Here is a 23,314-nt window from a genome sequence, read left to right as displayed (position 1 = left end):
TGTGAGGCTTGCTGGGATTTTAATATACAGACTATGTCGGAGCCAAATGGTTTTCTGTAGTAGCACTTCAATCGCACCACTGTGCAACCATATGGTCTCCGAGTAGACGACACTCGTACCAGCAGAAATATCAAACAAAAAAATTTGATTTTCTACTATTTCTTCATTTGCATTGATGCTGATCAGCTGCTATAATGTGTTTCTTGGTGCTAAACTGCAATTTAGGCAAAACAATTTTGAACTTGGCGTTGCAATATAGCTTGCTGTTCAGTCTGATTATAATGTAAATTAATTCAACTGCCTCAGGTATGTCTGCTTACTTGATAACAAACACATTAAAATAAAATCTCAATTCAAGCGTGAGCTTAAAAACTCTCAAGTGCAAACACTGAAAATGTAGGTCAAGGGAGCCAACTGGGAACAACTCATATTTCATAATAGGAGAAAAGAAGAGTGCCTCAAGCATCACAAATGATGGAAACCATGGTGACTTGTCTGCAACTTATCAGATGGGCTCGTCAAACACAGAAAGCCGAGAAATTTGTCTTCATACATAACTGAGGGAGAGCAGACAGGGAGCGACAGGGAAAGAGTAAGAGAGAACTAAGAGGGCATAGCAGAATGAGAAGTGGTGCTGATTGGGTTGAACGTGGCCGGGGTACCACTTTGTCCCAGAGGAAGGGCTCCTGCACAGCACGTGGAAAAACTCTACCTACATGGAGAATTAATGACCATCATTTATGAGGAGTGCATGAAGTCCAGTCCTCTGTGGCACGGCTGCCACTCTGAGCCAAATTTTCCCTGGATCACTTTTGCAGCACTGAGATAGGCCACCGGCCAGCCGGAGGAAATCTTTTTATCATCACGACACAGCCATACAAATAGACGCATATTGTCCTATTCTAAGCTGCGGGTGTTAAAAACAACAGCTGAGACTGTGACAAGATATAGACACGTAAAAGCGAAAAGACACCATGCAGTGAGATCCAAATATTTTTGTTTCATATCAGAGGTTTATGTTTCAGTTTGTGGTGTGAGACATGCTTATTTGCGTTGTCTTGCTAAACAGCTAAAAAAAATATGAGGAGGTAATATTACTCTGTGCTTTGCCTCTTTATCGAGATTGATGTCCACTTAAATTCAGGCGATGTCAGCCAGAGGCAACCTCCAGCAGACAAGGACAAATAAGGAAAGTGAACAGGCCTATCTATGGCTCTTTGCCTGTGAAGAGTGCCACGGAATGAAAAATGGCTCTAGTGTAATTTGGATTCTGTAAGGCACAGCTCATCTGTGGTTCAGTCAACCAACTAATGGTGCTATATGAAACTGTATAGAAATGGATAAGAAAAAAAATGCATGTTGTTCATTTGACAGACTTTGTCCTGACCAAAAAGTCCTTGAACATAGCCTACACATTTGTGTATACACACACAAGCACACAAACAGAATTTCCACATAATGAAATCAGCTTTCACTTTTAAAATATTAATAGCAATAAGACACATTATTTTTTCTTACCAAACCGTAAAAGCTTTTCAAGATGATAACTTCTTATTTTACATTTCAAAAACATCATATACTATGGAAGCTGCATTATTAATAAATAATAATACATTATAAATTATTATTATAATAAATTATTATACTCCATGGCTACCACAGACCAGTTGATGGTGATGTTTGTCTTCCTTGTTAACATCCAGTGACTTGTTAAGAGCGGTCACAGAAAGTACAACATACTGTAAATCCAAATATCCTCATCTGATACAAGAATTACAAAGGGCATGTCATGAATTTATATACAGTACACAACAAAAGCTTTTCTGTAAGCTTAGATGGAGCCCACAGAATGGAGCTTAACTCTGAAAATACAATCTATTCAAGGTGCAATACACAGGGTTCAGAGCATCAATATAGAGGCTAGTGGTGTAACGGACCACTGTCGATACGTGATCCGTACGGATCCCCCTTCACGGTGCGGCACGCAAATCAAGTTTTACCGAAGATTGTTATCCGCCAATATTCAGTAAAATATGAATGAAGGTTCTGTTCAGTTATCTTATGATGCGTTCAGGCTCTGTTAAGTGAAAATTAGTATTGGGTGAAGGTAAATTAAAACATTATGTGTTCAAATGTAATCTTCTAAAATGTAGTGTTGGTGAGAAATCTTTGTTTTGAAACAGTTGTTTGAAGGAGATTTTTTTACAACAACATAAATAGATATTAGAGATGAATTCTGACCTGTTTAACTTCCTAACACCAGCTCTAAGCTTATCGTTTGAATTGTGTATTTTTATGAAGAAAAGAAAATTACTATAACAAGGTAAAAGGATAACATTTTGAATTTTTGATGGTTTACAGACCACAGAGTGGTTTTATGATCCGTTGCAATACTAATAGCATCAAAACGACTTGCTATATGTAGCTATAGTGGAGTGACGTCTACCTGAGCAGAGACTAAAGTCGGTCTCCCTCTGTGTAATCCAAGCTTCTCTGACCTTGCTTTGTTGACAAAGCCGGGCCGACTGTGCATGCTTTTAGTGCATGTTAGTGCATGTGAGCGTGCCCCACTGGCTAGGTCATGGCTTCTGCTCTGCAGCACTCTCATATGGGGATTACAGCTGATAACGCTAACCTGACTGACAGCATGGTCATAGAAGCGTAGCACCAACCCTCTGGTTCCCCCTCAAGTAAACATTTAGCTCTGTCAGCACGTCTGCCGTTCTTTTAGCACCGCTAGCACTGCTAGCACCGTTAGCTATGACCTGCCGGCTCAGGCATCACTATATTGAGAGGCAATCGCAATGCTCCCGATGTTGTATAAAGCATCATTAAGGTGAAGACATTTCTAGTTGAGAACAACCGGCACGTGGCTCAGAGCTATGGAGCAGATCCTCCACTTGCTCCCTGGTTCGATTCCCGGTCTGCATGCTAAAGACTAAAGTGTGTTTGCGCTGTGTCATCGGTGTGGGAATGTGTAATTAGATTAGATGCTGATGGGCAGGTGGGTGGCAGCCTCTGCCATCAGTGTGTGTATGGGTGAATGTCGACATGTAGTGTAAGTGCTTTGAGTGGCCGGAAAACTAGACAGGCGCGATACAAATGCAAGTCCATTTATCATATCAACACTTCCTGGATAGATTGCCACGAGATTAGGGACACATGTTCACATGAGGATTTGTAATTATTTTTGGTGATGTGACTTTTCTTCTAGAGCCATCATCTGGTTTTATCTCTGTCTATGGCCAAATAGCTGCACATTATATTCCCATCAGCCTCAGCTGTACTTTGTGTTTACTGCTAATGAGCAAACGTTAGCATGCTAAACTATTACGGTGAACATTGAAAACATAACCCGCTAAACATCAGCAAATTAGCATTGAGCTCAAAGCACAGATGTGCCCAAGTACAGCCTATGAGAACTGCTCGCATGACTCTTAGTCGTGTTTAAAATAAAGCACGACACACTCAACGTTATTCTTTTTCCATTATAGTAGAGGGCGGCTGTAGAGTACAGATTTTACATGTAGTGATAACAGCACACTAAATAGTATGCAAGGCTGCTAAGATTACTGATAGTGTACTGCACTGCTAATGAACCTAAGCAGCATCATTCAATAATGAGCCATCCTCAAGTAGATCGTGTTACTAATGGCTTTGAAGACGTCATGTAATTCCAGTCTATGGATGCTGACAGGAGAGTTTCAACTATTTTGCTCACATATATGTTGAAGAAGTCCTTCCCCTCCAGTCAGTTTCCTTGTTTTCACTTTGTAAAATCCCCGTTACGGGGCGCATCGCCACCACAACACACATGTGAAAAGGCTCAGCAGCAACGATAGTGGAGCAGCTTTGAGCAAAGACAATGTTAGGTCTCGGTGCTCATAAATACACCAGAGAGAATAATTTATCCCCCTTCACACAATTTCTCTCTTTCTGCAGATTTCTAATTGCACAGGTGGGATATGAGTCTGTAATTAGATCCACTCAACATCTTCAGGTAACTGTCAGTGAATAAGCAAGCAAAGAACTTTAAAACAAAATGGAAATCAACGTTGGCACTACAGATGCCTCTGCACATAAAACAGAACAAGAGGTCAATGTTCAGCACAATATGTTCAACAATATTTGCTTGATGTGAAGTCTGAACTCTACCACAAAGAACTACTGAGGAAGATATACAATGTCATGTTATTTCCTCAGTCCTTCATTTTTAAGTTTACAGTGTCAAAGTAAATAAGTATATTTTATAGAAATTCCTCTATTTTCAATGAAAGCTAAACATCTGAAATAAGGTTTGCATGGATTTCACACTAATATCTATAAAGAAAACTAGATGGTTTTGTTTTTATAAGTACCAAACCAAAGCAAGCAGAACAAAAGCAATGCAACACTGCAGAAACTAAAAAACAAAGTAAGCAGGATAATCTTTAAATTAAGAAATCTAATTGGACTTAAAACATGTAGTGATTTCTTCAAGTAATCTTCATTATTCAGCAGTCTTAGATAAACACATTTAAGTAAATCACCAGCTTTACAATTTAAAAGTCCATTTTTGTGTTTCTCACGGTGTTTCTGGGTAGCTGGGGTGCGGAGAGAAGAGCTGGTTGTCTACTGATCACAGTGTTAGCATTTCGGTCCCCACCTCCTCTTGTCCACGTGCCGAAGTGTCCTTGGACAAGACACTGAATCTCTAATTTTTTCGCATTGGTCAGGCCAGCACACAGCGAGGTAACTCCCTGCCATTGATGTGTGAATGCGTGCTTAAATAAGCAGCAAAAACCTTATAAATTGCTATGTATAAAAGCACTATATATATGTAGCCATTTACCATTTAGTTGAAAATGCCAATATGAAGATCCACACTTGATCTGCCTAACTCTGCTGAAGCTTCATCATAGCTTCTGAAGTTAAAGGAATAATTCAACATTTTGGGAAATACGCTTATTCGATTTCTGGTGGAGAGTTAAATGAGAAGATCCGCCATCTTTAGCTGAAGCCTAAGGACTTTTTCACTGCATAAATAACCATAGCGGATAGGAGATGTTTCCTTACAGTTCTTCTCTACTATTACTTGGTTTAAGTTGCCGCATCCCCCAACAGAACATCAAAGTAGAATTTCAGCCTGGATGCGCATTGTTGAAACAGAGCAGCTAATATTCGTAGGGAGTGTTTGAATGTCGTCTCTCTGCGCTCACACACGCACACACCGTGTGCAAAGTTCCGTTCTCGGTAAAGAGATGGAAAAAATCGGAACCAATTGTTTAAGGCAAACTTTTTTTTTTTGGCCACTTGAGGACAATGTAAATAAGTCTTATAAGTTGGCTAACTAAGAGAGTGAGAGTGTAAGTTAGAGTAAGAAAGAGAGCGAAAGACAGAGACAGTGAAAGAGGGGCTGAGTGAATTCATGAATTTAAGAACTAACCGGTGGTGGCTGGTGACTCAAAAAAGCTTAAAAGCAATCACTGCAGGTTTTGACCCTGTGTCTGCGCAACTTGTTACTAGAAGCCTGTCAGTCCAATGAAGGGTGAGCAGTGCAGCAGTCCATCAGGTTGCCTTTTTTCTAAAATGATTGGCGAAGCCAGATATTCGTACCCTCTTTCCTTTTGTCTACACCTAACCAATCCCACCAAGGAAGGCGACAAGTGCTAGACAATCAGCAGGATTCATGATTTAGCAGCCTGAGCAGGTACAAGCAGCGAGGCGAGCAGAGCTCTCCATCCGCGCTACAAACTAAACAATCACAAAGAAACAGAATGAATGTTATATTCTACATACAAGCTGTTACCGAAAAACAATATATTCTGATGTACCCCTTTGCAATCACCAACATTCTGATTAGTAACTGTAATTTAATGACATTATTGCTGAGTATCTGCAAAGGAATACAATTTAATTTACTTTAGGGAGATTTTTTTGCAGCGCAGCTTTGTATTTTGTTAACCTTTTGCCCATGGGTGGTAAAAAGAAAGATTAGACTATTATAAATCCATTTAACTCCAAAGGTGTGGGTGAAATGGCTTTTATGCCCCACTGTTCTAATTCACTGCTGTTCCCAAAGCATCTCCATCCTCTGGATGGAAATGTAGACTTCACACAGTTAGGAAAACACGAATAGAGCCGAGGATGAAGCTAGTTTGCAGGTATGCAGTACTTGACACTCATTTTCTTTCACATAGACCCCAAACAGGGTGAAAACAACGATGGCAAAATAATATGAGAAGTCCACATATTCAATTCAACTTCATTGCTTTAGCGGTGGGTGTTACAAGTTTGAGGAGCGGAAATGGCAAGTAAATATAAATCCCTGTGGATGAATTTCTGCAGCTTGTGAGAGTTCAAGCTCTCCGAATTCAAATCCACTACATATCTGATTGCACAATCAGAAGTGTTATCAGGCACACATCAGATGCAAGGAAGCCCTTTTTCTTGGAGGCCATGTTATAAATCCTTGATGATACAGAATGAGAGTGAGCAAAGCAGAGAGGCTGACATCTGTAGACAATCAGTGACTGCTTGCTAGACAATAGCTATTTCACAATAAAGACAGAAATAATTGAAAATGTTTTCAACACAGTACGACTCATTAATCCCAATGGAGGAATGCAATAAGTAAGGTATTTGTGCTTTACTGAAGTGTTATCTTTTCATGCAACTTTATACTTCTACCTTACTTTCAGGGAGAGAAATAATGAATTTCTCCTCTACAATCGTTTTACACATGGTTGAAGTAACCTCAAAGAAATAAGATTTTTGCATACAAAACATATTAAATACTTATAAAATATGATGCTTTGTTGTGCATTGAACTACCCAACAGAATATACCAGTATTAAGCTGAAACAATTAATCAATTGACAAAAAATAAAATAGGAATTTGTCCTTTAAGATTTCATGGTTCCAGCTTCTTGAAAGTGAGGATTTACTGTTTTATCTTTTAATTATTTTACTCATCTATTTTTAATTATTTTGAAGTTTGCACTATTGGCTGAACAGAAGTAGTATTTTTTGCTTAACTAAAGGACGTTAACACTTCCTCCACCAAGGATTATTCAGTAGGAGACGACAAAAATAGAGATAAGTTTTAGCTCTTTTCATGCACTTTGCCTGTTATTTTCCCACTCATGTGCCCTCTCTCTCAATGTCAGATCAGTTGGAGTTAAAACTATTTTTAACATTAATAACACTGAATTAAATACCTTTGCTTCACTAAAGCTGAGTGTTGTCTGAGCCATACCCATCCGTCGGGAGGAGGGTCATAAGCCAGGTTGGGTGATGTGCGTTAAACTATTCAGCTTGACTGCTGCAAACCGTGTTACTGTGTAGGCGTGAACTGAGTACCAGCTTGCCTTAATTATGGTAAAGTGTAAATGTGTGAGGTGTATTTAGTCTTTGAATTCCTGCCGGTTTTAGCACAACTTTACTTTTAAATAGTGTATCTCCTTTTAAATTGTACATATTTTATCTTTGCCGTATGTTTATTACCTTGTAATGCACACTGAATTGCTTTGGTGTAGGAAACGTGCTATATAAATTGAGTTGTCTTGCCTTGCCTTCAGCATGCTTGTGAGCAAGAAAACATTTTGGTCTATTTGTGTGAGGGAAGGTTCTTCCACTCAATATTTTATTCATGAGGAATTTTTCACAAATATGTTGCTGGCTTGAATTTTCATAAACAGGGAAGTTGTGGCTGGCTCCAGTTACCAAGCGAAACCAATCGCCTAATTAAAAAAAAAAAAAGGAGCAGAAAGAATCGATGCAGATCACTTCCAATGTGGTGACATGTCTCTCCAGGGAGAATGGTTACAGCCAGTACACACCAATGCAACAAGATTGCAAATAAAGCTCTGGCAGAGTCAACTAGTTTACTTAAGAATTACTTTAAACCAATCACGTGACAGGGCAGGAGGAAAAGTTCCATCACAGGTGTCAACTACCTGTCAACACACACACAAAAAAGATAACGACACAAAGGGTGTAAACTGCAGTGGACAATATTCATCACCACAGCATGTGATTGGTATTCAAACAACCTGAGAGGTTGAAGACATTCGTGGAGACAGCCGGATAAATAACATCAAAATGTTTAAAAACAGCCCGCCTCTGAACATTGTTTAACCAAAAGAAAACCCGACCGGAGGAGTTTTTCAACAACAGAAAGACGACTAAACACTGTCAAAGTGATGATCTTAAAACAGATACCCAGTGATTTATGCGGAGAGCGTGATGCTCTATATATCCGAGAGGCATGAGAGTCCCGATATGTTCAGTGTAGAGTTCCCAGGTGCGGTGAACAGACTGACAGCTGTTAATCAGACACTCCATGCTTCAGTTAATTTATGTAATTAAAATGTAATCCCACTCTTAATCTCATCAAATTGCACATGTACCGCTTTTTTTTTTAAATGCATGTTTATAATGATAAGAAAACAAGTATTTATTACAAATTCATTTCTAAATCAAATTCAATAAATTGCAATTCAGCATACACACGATATACTGCTTAAAGCATTATGTAATTAGCTAGTTCCATAATTAAAGCCAGGAGCAAGTCTTAGGAGCAGATTGGGTAGAGGTCAGTAAGGATTTGTCCAGCGGAAACTAATGGATTATAGACTCGCTACTCAGCAGAGCCCATTTAATCTACTGTGTGATTTATTCAGATTTGATTCATTCAGTGTTACGTTAAGGAAGAAAGACACATTATAGACTGATGTTCTAGCTTTGTTTATCTTGTGATTCCTAAAACTATAGGTATCAGGTGCTGCATGAACAAATAGGCAATTCAGTAACACTGCAGAGCAAACGTGTTTCATATCAATATTAATGAGATGACCCTCTGAAACTAAAGCTTTATTAGTTCCAGGAACAGCCTTTTTCAAAATTAATCTAAAATGACAATGTAAGACAAGTTTATTTAAAATTGACATTGGCCTTTTGGAGCCTACAGTCAGCTTTTGTTGGTCATATCCTATTTGCTTGTCTATTTCATTTCTTGCTCACGAGCAGTGGCGTCGCCTGACCTCGGCATTGGAAGGATGTTTTCTTTTGCCCCATATAATTCTCCACTTTGAGCGGTTAATTGTCACTACGAAGACGGCGGTTGTGTAATGTTGTGAACGGAAGATACAAATTACCAAGCCGGTATGCTGCAACACATCGAGACGAGCTTTTTTAAAACAGAGAAAAGAAAAACTCAAAGTATTGCATTGGAAGAATTTACAAGAGGGGACAAATGATTAAGAATTTGTCGTAATTCAGTAATTTATTTAGGGAAGTCTGGTACTTTCTCACCGGGTCAGAAAGGAGTGTATTGCGGTTACTTTATTCTTTAGATTGTTTTTCACAATAAATGTATTTCAAGTTCTGTCACAAGTTGGAATTCATTCAATCGGAGGGTTTTATGTGAGTGAAAAGGTGTTGTAGAGAAAAATCGTGACCACAGCCTCTAGGTTGAAAGGATTTCTCACTCTTTGGCTGGATTATTTTCAACTCCCCAATATCTTGTCTTCCCTGGTCAGTGGAGCAGGTATATGATGTTAGTCTGGATGGAAGGCACAGGAATCAAGATGAATATCTTGGCTTCACATCTGTGCCGGCTCTGTGTCACGAATCTCAGGTGTTTTCTGGCAATTTCTCTCTTCTTTTTTTCCAGTGAGCTGATTTTAGTTGATAGCACTGTGTAAATAGCGGCAAGATGACATGTCATGTCGGAGTAACAATTAAAACAACAACATACTTGTACTACGAATCATATTAGCATCATTTGTGTGTTACATTATGTCGCTGTCGGTCCTGAATATGACAAAGCCCTCCTGAGAATTTTACACCGAGAGCCAAGTCAATATCTTTTTTGTGGTTAGACCTTAAGCTAATTAAACATCTTTTATCCTATTATGGGCATCACATGTCAGAGCCAAAAGACAGAACTGGCATTTAATCTACACAGAAGAACAATAATCCAACTGACAAGAGTCCTGGTGAAGACAGATTGAACGCATACAGAGGGGCAAGAAGACAAGTGTTTCTTAAATAGATGGATGGAGATTTAACATTACATTACATACAGACCGACAGGTAAGGTGAATATGCTGTTTGGCCTGTTGAAAATGTCATTAATGGATGATAATGCAGCTTCCGATGGTGCCCCGATTACCCCGTTTATTGATTGCCTGTTGAATGTAGGCTGTGACAGGTGATTCTTAGCCATCAATGTTCTACATTACTGGGTTTTAACAGCAACAAAAGCAAAATAAATAGCAAATCTGCAGCGGATTATTTTGGGACAGTTTTATAATACATGCTTATTCAGCATTGGGTCTTTTTTATTAAGAATCAATTAAGAATTATTTTCATTATCAATTCATCTTTGCATTATTTTCTTGATTAGTCGCTGAACTGTCTGGCCAATAAAATGTCGGAAAATAGTGAAAACAGCACCCAAACATATGTTTACCAGATTCAAAACAGAGAAAAGCAGCAAAAAACTCACTTTGAAGAAGCTCAACCCACAGAATTGATGACTTTGAGGCCGTAAGGCAGCGGGCCAACACATGCATTTAGCCACTCTTGTATGCAGTTTCATTAACTTCTGCCTGAATTCTTTTAAACTGACATCAAATGTTTAATGATGTAGGTCAACTCAGCACACAACACAAATGTCCAACATGCCCCCCTGTGTCAGGAAAGATTAAACATGGCACCCCGTGGTTCTTTTGATGACTTGAATAACAGAGAAAACTGCCTTGCAATCTTTAATTAAACATGTTTCAATGTTATTAACAGCCATAACTAAGAATCCCATGAAAAATAATAAATGGATTGACTGAATTAGTCATGTCATGTCTATGAGCACAATGTCTCTATGCAGTGCTTCCACAAGCCAAATTAAAACTAATAAATTCAGTCATGCTTGAACATATGTCAAGGAGTTAATTAAAACTGTGTACTGTATGCGTTTTCAAAACATAGGGAGGATGTTCAATCAATGTGTTGATGGAGTGAGAACATGTCATTTTCATAATGCTCACTTGGATACGCAGTAAAATACATCAGTAGTACAAAAGCTGATGAGCTTTTGAAGCTTGATTGTTCTAATAACTCTAAATATTTGCTGAATAAACCCTCAATATATATCAAAATGATCATTGTATCAAGCATTGTCCGCTTAAAAGCTGAACTTCGATTAAGCTGTTCCACCTATGTCAGTATTTGCCGACTTGGTTTAAACTGCAAGAACAAAATAATAATAATACATTGCATTTTATTTGTATAGCGCTTTAAAAAAGGTACTCGAAGGCACTTTACATGGTAAAAACAGAGACAATAAAAGCAATATAAACAAGGCAGAGAGATGACATAACAGTAAGAAACAAAACAAAAACATTCATAATTAGCATCATAGGTTAAAATTAGAATGAAATAGATGAGTCTTGAGTGCAGTTTTGAAAGTGGCGAGTAATGGAGAATGTCTGAGGTGTTGAGGGAGACAGTTCCAAAGGGAGGGGGCAGCAATGGAGAAGGCCCTGTCCCCCCCAGGTCCGATGTTCGGACAGAGTAGGGGGCGTCGGCGGATCTGAGGTCGTGGGTGGTAGTGCGTCGGTGCAGGAGGTCCGAAAGGTATGAAGGGGCGAGGTTGAGAAGGGCTTTTGTATGTGATGAGAAGAATCTTGAGCTGGATTCTTTGCTGTATGGGGAGCCAGTGGAGGTCTTGAAGGACTGGGGTGATGTGGTCTCTGGTGAGGGAGTGCAGGCAGCTGAGTTCTGGATGTATTGTAGTTTGTTGGGAGTCGTCAGCGTTAGCAGTGGAGACCATGGTGGCGTATGATGTCACCTAGGTGGAGCATGTAGAGGATGAAGAGGAGGAGACCGAGTACCGAACCTTGGGGGACACCTTGAGAGACTGGGGCTGTGTCAGAGTTGGATTTATTGATACTAATGAACTGTTAGCGGTCGGAGAGGATTCGAACCAGGAGAGGGTTGTGCCAGTGATATGGAGGGAGGACGACTCGAGACAGGAGACGAGGATGGAGTGGTTGATGCTTTTCAAAGGCTGCACTGAGGTCGATTAGTATCAGGATGTTGAGGGAGTGGTCATCAGAGGAGAGCAGTTTCCGTACATACAGTTGGATGGAGTCCAGGTGAGTTTTGAGTTGGTGGGTAACAGTGCGTTCCAGTATTTTAGAACATAAAAAAAGAGATTGGTGGTGGGTATGTAGTTGTTGGGGATGTCAGGGTCAAGGCCAGGCTTTTTGAGGATGGTTGAGACAGAGGCGAGTTTGAACATCTATCTTTAGAAAACGTTGGCAGCACAATAAAAGCCTCTTTGTGGTTTTTTATTCAACAAACTATCACTGCATGTTTCAAATAGTATACGACGTCCATCCGCATTAGCGACCACCTCACTACCCTAGAGCTTGCAAAAGAAAACTCTGAGGTCTGCATGTTGTCTTGAACTGAGGGCACCGAAATCTGCACATTTGTCATTTCAGGTTTTGAGTGGTTGGTAAACCTAATTAATGTGTGTTTACTCTCCACTACCCCCCCCCCCCCGCTTTAAGAAGAAAGTTCCCTAACAACTCGCCCTTTTGTCCGACCACACTGCAGCTGCTCATCCCTGTGCTTGCTGAACACATAGAGACATTCAGGCCACCATAGATCATTCAAACAGATCTGCTTCCACATCGATATTAGTGACTGCATGCGTCTAGCAAACACCCACATATGCTGCTTTCTCTTCTGTCGGTCATGAAGTGTATGGTCGCTGAATTAAACGGTCAGACAACATGGATAGAGGTATAGAGGATATAATATTATATCATCGCAATAATTTGTTAAACTGCTTGTTTTCAAGCGCTTTGCAAAACAAGCAAAGCTATTCCTGACATTACTATTTTTGCGCATTAAGTCCAAACCATTGTGTTGTTTTGAGCTGCACTTTTGTTGGATCCCTTGTTTCTATTTATTCCCGTTGCTCACTTCAAAAGTGCAACAATGGATGAAGGAACAGCTGATTGGTGCAGTTGAAATGAGGAGTTATCTGTAGAATACCACCTCATTTCACAACAAAAACCTAATTAAGGAGGCAGCTGGCTGGAGGGAGATCACCTGGGAGCTGAAAGTTTCCTACTTGCTGTTGGCTACATTATATGTAATTTACAGTAAATATCACAATATAAAACAGGTTTCCAGTTTAAAAAGTACAAATGTCGGAAGATGGCAAGTATTTCTCTTCCATCATTTAAGTGACTACGTCTGCACGCTGATCTCATAGGTACGTACTTGGTTTGTTTACATGACGTAACGTAACGCCTTCAGTTTGGACACGGTGTCTCTGAGGCAGGCTTTTCTGCCATCATTACAGTTGTTGTTGAATTATTATCATTCAGCTTGACATGACCTTACATTTAATTTTAAATAGATAAAAGGGATGTTGTGGGACTCCCGTCATACCGTACAATCAGTAGTTTTTGTTTCCCCACAATCGAATATTAATTTTCATATTAAAATATCAGTTTGTTTTTTTACTGTGTGTAGCCATACTAATGCCTAACTGCATTCTGAAAAGATCCTCCCTCCCCCTTCTCTGTCTCTGATTGGCTCTGACCTTGATATACTCTTTACGCTGAATGAGGGTGGGGTAAAAAAAAAAATAAGGCATGCGTGAAACATACCTTACCATACCTGGGCTTCCCCACCGAGCAACATGACAACCTTAAAACATACCAGTAATTCAAAATGAAGAGAACTATTGATTGTTTTTTTTGTCAAGACAAAATGCTGAGGTGGCCGTTACACCTGTGCCCAGCCAGAGCCTATAAAAAATGGCCAAAATACACGCCTTTCGCAAAGAATGGCTCATCTAATTTCCATTTATTGCAAAGAGCGCAACCAAAGCATGGCTGGGAACAGTGCCTTTGCTGTCAGAGCATCGACCTTACGGATTGAAACGTTAAACAAACACTATACAGTATATACTAAAATATGAGGACTCTGTGGCTGCTAGTGATAAGTGATAGCCTTAAGTCCCAATCTTCTATCTGAGTATGTGGGCAGGTTGAGTTTCCACTTGAGAGGGATTTGATCAAAGTGTTCATGGATTTGATTGCTCAAAAGTGAGCATGACTTGCATGCATTAGTTTTTGAAGAATCCTAAACCAGTGATGTTAGATCGTGAGATGGAGGATGAGAGGATATTAATAAATTAGATCTTGGAATCTGGAAACAAACTGCCAACTGACATGTAAACACACACCTCTGAGCCACGCTGACGCTCTGCTAGCTATTACAACCAACAACTTCCACACTTGGTTTTATATGAAAAATATTTTAAAGTTTTATTTGCCTCAGGCTGGCAAGGAACAGCCGGAGCTCCTTCTCCTGTTTCTCACAGCAGCCTATAGTCACGTTTTCACTGTCACCACTTTAGTTCAATCCTACAGGAAGACTCTATCTAAATGACAGCAGGAGTCATCTATGTTAGGCATTCTATGAAATATGAAATAAATATATAAACATTACATTCATGTTTGTACTTGTCTCTGAGCTGAACAAGTTCCCATTGAATTTCTCCTCACAAAACTTGACATTCCCTGCTGTGCACTTCTGCCCTATTACAAGTCCCCATTTAGCCCAGCAGGAGAGAAGATTCCCATGAATAAAATCTTTTCATGCAAGAGAACGTTGATAGAAGAATGACAAATAAAGCAGCCTCTTATCTGAGGGCCCAATGTGTGTCGGTGGAACTGATGCTTTCAAAACAAGAACACAGCACCAGCTGTAACCTCTCTTTAAATAGACTAAACCACGTAACACACCTATTTTTGTAATCCTGCAGACTTACAAGCTAAACATTTTTAACATGAGTAATATTTTTGACTTCATCATATCAGGTCATTTTGAACAAAACGATAGTAAAAGGTTATACTAGAGTCACATACGTTCAGCCCGCTCTCTGCCAAAAATAACAACCAACATGATGGAAGTAGAAAAAGAGAGAAAAACTCAAACATCATACATTCAGATAGACGTTAAATAAAGTAAATATCTCACAGCATCCGCCTCAAAGTGCCAAACGGTGTAAAACGGTGTAAAACCAAATAAAGCAATATTTGTGATATCAAATTGAATCCAGTTATTTCCTCTTGTGTGAAAGTGTTGCTTGCAGCTTTCAGCTCATGCTTCAAACTGCTCTCGGCTCATTGTCATACAATCATTTGTTGGTCCAAACGATGCAGCTTAAAAGATTGCTGAACTCATAGCCTCTGCATGGTTTAAACTGTTTTAAAGTAATATATGTCATTTGCTGGCTTCAGCCTGCTATTAACATGCAACACCGTGTAATGCAAACCTAGTCGCAGCTGTTACACAACAGTGAATGTGAAAATTGAATCTACAAATGTCTCATTATTGTGAGTGCTAATGTGTTTTTTCCCCGATATCCACCACATCCATTAGACCCATTTAACCATATTGCAGAGCCATACACCCAGGCATAATTACATTAATAATTACAGAAAAGCGGCACCAGGTGGGAAAAAAAGCTGGAGTGATACTTGAAACGACTTACCAATATACAGGTTCCACTCTGGATCCAGATCAGCTTGATTGGCCAGGCAGCCCTTCACAACATTCAGGCAGTAGTTCTTACAGGATTTAACTGCCGGCATGCCTTGACAAAAGGGGCAGTACAGCATCTTGGTCAGCGCCCGAATACATGCTGGAGTGCTGCTTACCTGCAAGAACACAAGAGTGTGACGTTCAGATATTAGCACCTGCACAGCTCCTTCAACAAACGTACTAATTTGAACCACGCTCATTTAATAATCACATTCATTCCAGGAGGGTGTTTGTATTTGTCATTTTCTTTTTACTTAATATTCTAACATTTCCACAGTTAACAAATCATGGCAATTTCAAAGAGCCATCCAGAAAGAAAAATACATTTGTCTAATACCAATTATCAGGATACAATTGCATCCTGAAAAGAAAGGTGGAAGATGAAGTCAAAGATTCATTTTAGTATGCATATTTAGAAATGCCACAAGAGAGAGAAGAGAGATGTTTTTCTGACCAAAGACTTTGGAACATTTGTGAGCACTGTCAATAGCAGCGTGTGTGATCATTAACAGACGATTTAGCCTGCATTTGATTGTCAAATATGAAATAAAGACAACTCTTTATTTGCCCAGCCATCAGTTGAGTTAGCTGTCACGCATTTCATATCTCAGTTATTCATCCTTCCCGTCTTCACGTACACAACTGAGATGATGTGTGACAGGTGGAGTTTGAAGAAGACGGTATGGAGCCATCACACACACAGCAGGCATCACAAAGCCCCCGAAAATAATACATGCTCGAGAAAAGATAAGCATAATTATCACTGACAAAATATTTCTTGTGTGTTTTCACAGATTATCACTCCACAGTGATGGCATTTGATAATTCATTATTATTATTAGATCATTTTTAGTGGGTGGAATTTTAAATGATTTAAACTAATTAGCCACAATTGAATAAAAAACAAATTTGGAGAGAGTGGAAAACAGCGACATAATGAGTCAGCTTAACAATCAGCTGTGGCACTAATTGAGTGTTTGAATTTGTTTAGTAGAATGTTGATGTCCAAAGGAATGTTCCCCCTCACCCGCTGATGCTTTTCAAATGTTTTCCAAGACAGATCATCGTTCCAGACAGATTGATAACCATGACAAATGTGTGCAGATCTAATTACTCCTTTATCTTTTTAAGGAGAAGACAGATAAGATGAATTTGCAGGCTAATGGGGCACTGCGGCTCATATAGGCTGAAAAAGCTTCTTCAACTCAAAGCTCCTTTAAGTGTCTGAGGATAGAGTGTTGTATGTTATGTACAAATTGTAACGCCCTCTTGGTCTAGAATCACAAATGTGTCTATTATCGGGCATACAATTGGTGTGACTTTGGTGAACAGCTTGGGTTTGACAAAGTATAAAGAAATGCATTCAACTGTCTCGTTGAGAAGGCATTGTGATAGTGAGGGAATATGCTCAGAATAAAACACTACAGGAAACCATGGGCTGAAACAGCCGTCCCTCTGCTGTATTACATTCAGGTCACATGTAGACTCTGTGTTCAACATCTTATCAGTGACTGTGTCTGTTTTGCCACGTGTGAGCTACTATTTCATACAGCAAACACAAACTTGACTGCTTGACCGAGTAAAGACGTTATTTGATGATTTCTGAAGAGTGAGCTGCACACAACATTCTTATCCTCAACACTCAAATGCTTGAATGCTTGAAATGAAAGCTCCTGGGTCTCGGCTAATGGACTTTTTCTTGTGTTCCATGAAGCACCAAGAAGCATCTTATTAAGCATCTTTCAGGCTGAAAACCCACTTTTTCAGGCAACACCTGGACATGCCTTTGCAAGCACTTACTAATGTCTCATTTTCTTGAAAATGCTAGAAATACTTAGCCTTGCTAAACGCTTCTGCTAAATGAATTTAATGTAAAGACCCTGAAGAGGACACAGAACATTTTGTTTCTTTACTTGATGACCTTCGGCCACACAAAGCACAATGAAAGGGTTTAGTATAAAAACTGAATGTATCTGCATTCTTGCAGCAGTGTGAGGAATGTAATTCTTCTGTCTCGGTGGAAACCCATGAACCCGATCAAACAATGGTGCAAGGCTTTCATTCCTGTTGATACGTTTAAAGCAGACAACCTATCCTCTCAGAGCATAGAACAAAAGTAGCCACATAACACATAATTAAATAGGCTGTGGTTCTCGTACAGGACTTTGTAGTTGTGGCATTTGGCTACGCTGTTGCAATTCTTGTCCTCTAAGCTACTGAGATAAGCTTTGTATGATTTAGGTTCAGCTAAACATACGGTTGCTGTGGCTAAAGAAAACATGACACAAAATAAGTAGCTGGTTAGAGTTGACATGTGTAGGAACCTGCTCTTCATACGATTTTTATCTGAACTGCTTTATTTCAAATTATCTAAGTAAATAGTAATATTCATGTAAAGTAAGTTTATAAAGCCGAAACTATGGAAGGTTAAAGGAAATTGCAAAGTAAAGTGAATAGAAAATGTACACTTTGCTGAAAGTTTCCCTTCGAGTGGTATCTGAGTGTAACAACGTTTTCTATAAAGCACTTCTCAATACAAGCTTACAATTAATTTGCAGTAAAACAGGGATAGCACAGCAACATATGGTTAAAACGATAATAAAATGAGAATGGTACATAAAAGAAAAGAAAAACAAATTATCATTTAAAAAGACAGAGGTATGGTCAATTGGCTAGGAATGTGAAAAAAGTCTGAAAGAAACACTTTGTCTTCGCTGTGGATATTTCACCAAGTAAGACCAGAATAAAGTGAGTTACAGCAGTCAGGTCTGTATAGATAGAGATAAAAACATGGATGACCTTATCCAGTTCTGACCTGAACGTGGTGATATTTGTTCATGTTTGATGTGGCAGCCCAACGCTAAGTTTCGTAAAGAGAGGACTGGAGTTATTTTTGTAGCTCCGATCCCCCAAGGAAGGCGACAACACATTCGCACCCGACTAAAAGATAATCCTCACACATCACCTCACAGACAACCGGTGTGACTTGTCGCACACTAACTTGACACTGAATATTCTAACTATGCTCCTGCCACCTATCATACCTGACACAGGTGTAAGGCAGTCCAACAAAATGGACGGGAATCTGTTCTCAGCTGATTTAGAAGTCACGAGGAAAAATAATAATTTGTATTATTATTAGAAGTAGTTATAGTATTATCATTATTATTATTATAAAAATGAGTAGTAGTAGTATTATTGGTAGTAGCATATTCTAATTATTAGAAGTAGTAGTATTAGTAGCATAGTAGAAACAGTTCCTCACTCAAACTTTTATAATTTCAAATTTCGTAACTTGCATAAAAAGAAAAAATATCCTTCATTATGAATCATCACACAAGTGATATAGTGATATTTTGAAATAAGTACGGCTGTCCAAAATTATTAGTCGACCAACACTGAGTTTCCCCACAACGAATCACACAAAAGCACTTTAAATGCCGTGTCTATCAGAGATGCACTTAAACATTTCTTGGAAATAAGTAATTCAGCATGAGAAAAAGCATAAAAACGACTAATCGACCGGAGAAATCTCAGTCGACTAAGACCATATAAAATAATATAAAATGTCTGTGTCACCTTCCCTCACATATTCAGTTTTACATTTTTCAAATTAATAAAAACCAACACTAGTAACAATAGAAGTGGATTTACAAATCAAAAGATTATTGAAAACAGAAATGCAATTAAGTGACTGATAGACTTCAGGATTCCTCCTGTGAAAAGGCACATACTGTGAAATATGATAAGATTTTCATTTTACAAAGTCGATGCAGCATGAATGTGACTTTTTAAGACGGCACAACGTGTTTACTCATTTGTTTCTGTCATCTTAATACAGTGAGTGCATTCGCGTTACAAAGTTGTTATTTAAAATATTCTGATTCTCAATAACCAGGCGGAGGGCGATACGATTTTAATCACTGCAAATAAACACAAGCAGATGTACTGTTTGGGTAATGATCTGGGATAAGTATGAGCTTTGTTTGTGAGATGCAAACTCCAAACACGAGTTTCTATTTTCTCAAAGCTCCGCCGCAGTTTGTCTCTTAAGCTGTGAAAAGCAATAAAGTACTACATCGTCTACTTTAATTCAATATATATATACCAGCAGCAATAAGCATGGATGTCACATCTTAGAGACGCTATGCAACAGACGCCTCTAGCAGGGTGTCCTATTCCATTATGCTCACACCCAATCCCTCATGATAAGTTTATACCCTGGGGATCAAAGGACTGCAGTCCCAGACACATGACCTGGATCTCAGGTCTCACTGAAATGTCAAGAGGTGAAGCTGGGACATGCTGGCTTGTGAGAAACGCAGAGTGTAACTCAGTAAACGCATACTAACACATCCTCTGTGGCTGCTTCTAAATGAGCCCCGACACTACTACTGGTGAGGAGGGAACTAATAAACACACTGAAGAGAACATGTATAAAGTTCAATGAGTGCACCAGAGTGTGGCTACATGAAAACACATTTTGGATCTCTTGGATAACAGTAGCGTCTTCTCCGTCTCTGATGATTGACACTGTTTTCATTGTCTTCTGTTTATATACTGTACAGCAAGTCTATAAATATGTAATATAGAGGGTGGTTTTAGGATTTGCAGCACAGTGCTTATCAGGGCTTCTCTCACCCCATGAGAAGGCATGTAGAACCAGCATCAGTGTGACTAAATCCAAGCCTTAGCCTCTTGCTTTTCCTTTAATCTTACTTTGTACATGATCAAAACTACACAAGCTCCCAGAGCAGTGTGATATACTGTGGATGCAGCATTAAGATTGCATCGCATCAAACAGAATACTAAGGCTAGATCGTGATTAATGGCTTCTTTAAACTGGGTGAACAAATATTAGGAAAAGAGCAATAAACAGTGATAGCACAACATTTCTTTTCTCTCGTTTTTCATTGTGCGGGCATTTCCACTGAGCGGTCCACATACCCTTCAACAGTGTTTTCTAGACAGCGACTGAAAACAAGCCGCCTCGAGCCTCAAGCTTCCTGATGACATGCACGAAGAGAGCACATATTAGTCAGAAAAGTATCTGGAAGGAACTTGTGTGCGGGTGGAAAACCAGTGGGGGAATGTGTCCTTGCTGCAGAAACGCCAATCAAGACCGTGTGAAAATCTGTACACAGCAAGTCTTAATTTCAGCCGAGGTGAAAATGCAGAATATTTTCCAACGGAATCAGCGAGTGCAATCAAATGAAATATGGTTTGGTTGAAGGTTTTGAAAATGACAAAAGCAAGCAGCTGATTAGGTGTTTTATAGTCTTGTTGAATTTGTGGTGAGCACTGTTACCTTAGACACTCTCTGGGCCACCTCCCGGCCAACAGAGAGCCCTTGGACAAATGTGCGTGCAGCGATGAATGCCCGGGTAACTTGAGCCTTGAGCTTCCTGGGCACGTCTCCAAAGGGCTTAAGCTGGTCAGTGTACTTACTGATACACTCCAGATAGTCCTCAGTGATGACGTACTGGGAGTTGAGCAGCGTGAACATACGCTCCAGTAGCCGCGACCAAAAGTCATTAAGCATTTCCTCCAGGTTAACATTTCCGCCTGTGTAATAGCGCTTCAGCTCTGCAAACAGGTTCTCAAAGACCTCTGAGTTCTGCATGTAAGGCTTGCCATAGGTCCTCACAAACATCTCATTCAGGGACCTCTCGGTGTTCTCCAGTAGCTCCAGGAAGAATTCTGGGTAGAGAAGAAAAGAAAAAGTGTTACTCACTGTCTAATTTTCTTTCATGTGTGACTGTGTTGCTCCAGATTATGCTGAACATGGCATACATTGATAAGATACACCGGGAACTGAATTTGTGGTTAAAATAGGAACGCAGCAACATGGCAATAACTGTCTGATTGCAAGATAGAACAAAGCCCAAAAAGGAAGTCTACTTGACTGCGATGCCGACAACAAATACGCCGACAACCAGAAAATACCAAAACAGCAAATCAATTAAGGCTCCCGATGTTGATTTCATTTTGAAGAGACGTCACAGCTTTGTTGATTTTTATCTCCAGCAAACTACATTTAACTTCAATCGGAGCCTTCCTCATATATATTTCTGGAAAGCAATAAGTTTTGTGTTTGCAGTGCGAGAGGTCTGTATTGTCCCAACATCACCTGTAAACCCAAAATACATTTATGTACCTTGATAGAAAGGATGTTTATTGCAGAAGGATTTCCTGTACAGTGTTTTTGCAATGTTGCTCCATATGGTGGAAGCATAAGGCGGTCGGATTAAACGCAATAAATGATCCTTATTATGGATACGATTACGATTCCACAATACAGTTTATCTGTAAGGTTTGCAGTCGTAGGTAGCACTTGTTTGCCTCATGACCTCAATGACTCACTGCAAATTGGGAAGAGATGATAATATTCCTGACCATCTGGTATCCATAATGATCGTCCTCCCTTTCAAGGACCTGGATTAAAATTTAAACAGGCTTCAAACCTCCGCACATTTAACTGCAAAGTGAAATAGTTCATGACGAGACGGAGACAGAGACTGCACTCCCATAAAGGGTGGTGGAGGTTACAGAATTATACTCCTCAGTTATCGTCTATTAGAGGGCAATATGTCCCATTTCATGAATTTAATTGTTTATTTTTGGTCACTTGGAGACAGCGGAAAGTTGTAAATGCAATATTGACAAATTATCGTCTCATAAAGTTGATATGGCAAACTTGTTGGCAAACAGTCGGCTCTTTACTTGTCATCTACCAGACAGATTAGCATTTCTTTTGAGCCGTGTTTCTGGACAAAAATGTAATTGCGATATTTAGTCTCATTTCCGTTCTGTTTTGCTTTCTGACAAATCCTGACAGAAACATAGCGCCTTCTGCTGATTGGTGCTGGGAAGGTGGTGCACAGTGGGTTTATGAGAGATGTTGTCACTTAAAACAGCTACCTGCTGCATGTGGAACAGAGTTGATAAGAGAAGAAAGACTAAATTAAAAACAGGAAAGCTGTAAAGCTGTGCGAGCTGCAAAACCAAAACAATGAGCCGACAAACTCTACAAGACTTTTCGAAAAATGTAGTCTTAAAAAGGAAATCAATTAGTTACTAAAGCAAAAGTATTTTTTTATCCGATTACTAAATTAATTGATAGAATAATTTGTAGAATACTTGATTTCTAAAATAATTGATAGCTGCAGACATAGCAGTATTATTGTTACACAGAATATGTAGCATAACATTGTTCTTCATCATGTCATCAACTGTATATCTTTTCTTTAACTTTTGTACTTACCTTTAAACTTTTACTGGTGTTGGTTTTACTGTGCTGTATCACCAAATCATACAGCTGTCATATCACCAGTGTACAATGTACATTTTGGCGAATAAAGAAATTCTCATTCCAAAAGCAATTCACAGTAGCTAGGTCACATGACCACATATCCACTCAAATATTTCTTAGCAATGCAGGTGAAGTGACAAATTACAGCAACAGAGAAACAACATGGCGGCATGACTCTCCATGATACCACTTCAAATCACATCTGGTTAGCGATATCAAAAGATGCCGTTGCACACCAACAGAAAGTAAAATGTGAAAAATATGCCTAATAGTTGCAAGGCAGTACAACACGCACAAAGTTATTTCATAATGTATACCGGATTGAGACAAATGTATTTTTAGCTGCAACCAGCAGCTATAGCGTACTTGATGTTAGATATGAGG

At 39.3% G+C, this 23,314-nt stretch overlaps 1 protein-coding gene across 1 annotated transcript in view; it reads right to left on the bottom strand.

Moving 5' to 3' along the window:
- The window catches only part of LOC306704484 (glypican-6-like), a gene marked incomplete at both ends in the record, with an annotated part of 70,244 nt that overhangs the window by 21,982 nt on the left and 24,948 nt on the right, over positions 1 to 23,314 (bottom strand). The window contains 2 exons of the mRNA XM_079170852.1: positions 15,569 to 15,734; positions 20,927 to 21,318. Coding sequence (XP_079026978.1) covers positions 15,569 to 15,734; positions 20,927 to 21,318 — 558 coding nt within the window. The remainder of the gene's footprint in view (positions 1 to 15,568; positions 15,735 to 20,926; positions 21,319 to 23,314) is intronic.

Source organism: Pholis gunnellus (genome assembly GCF_910591455.1).
Source record: "Pholis gunnellus genome assembly, chromosome: 12".
NCBI lineage: Eukaryota > Metazoa > Chordata > Actinopteri > Perciformes > Pholidae > Pholis > Pholis gunnellus.
This window is presented reverse-complemented; position numbering and strand designations above follow the sequence as displayed.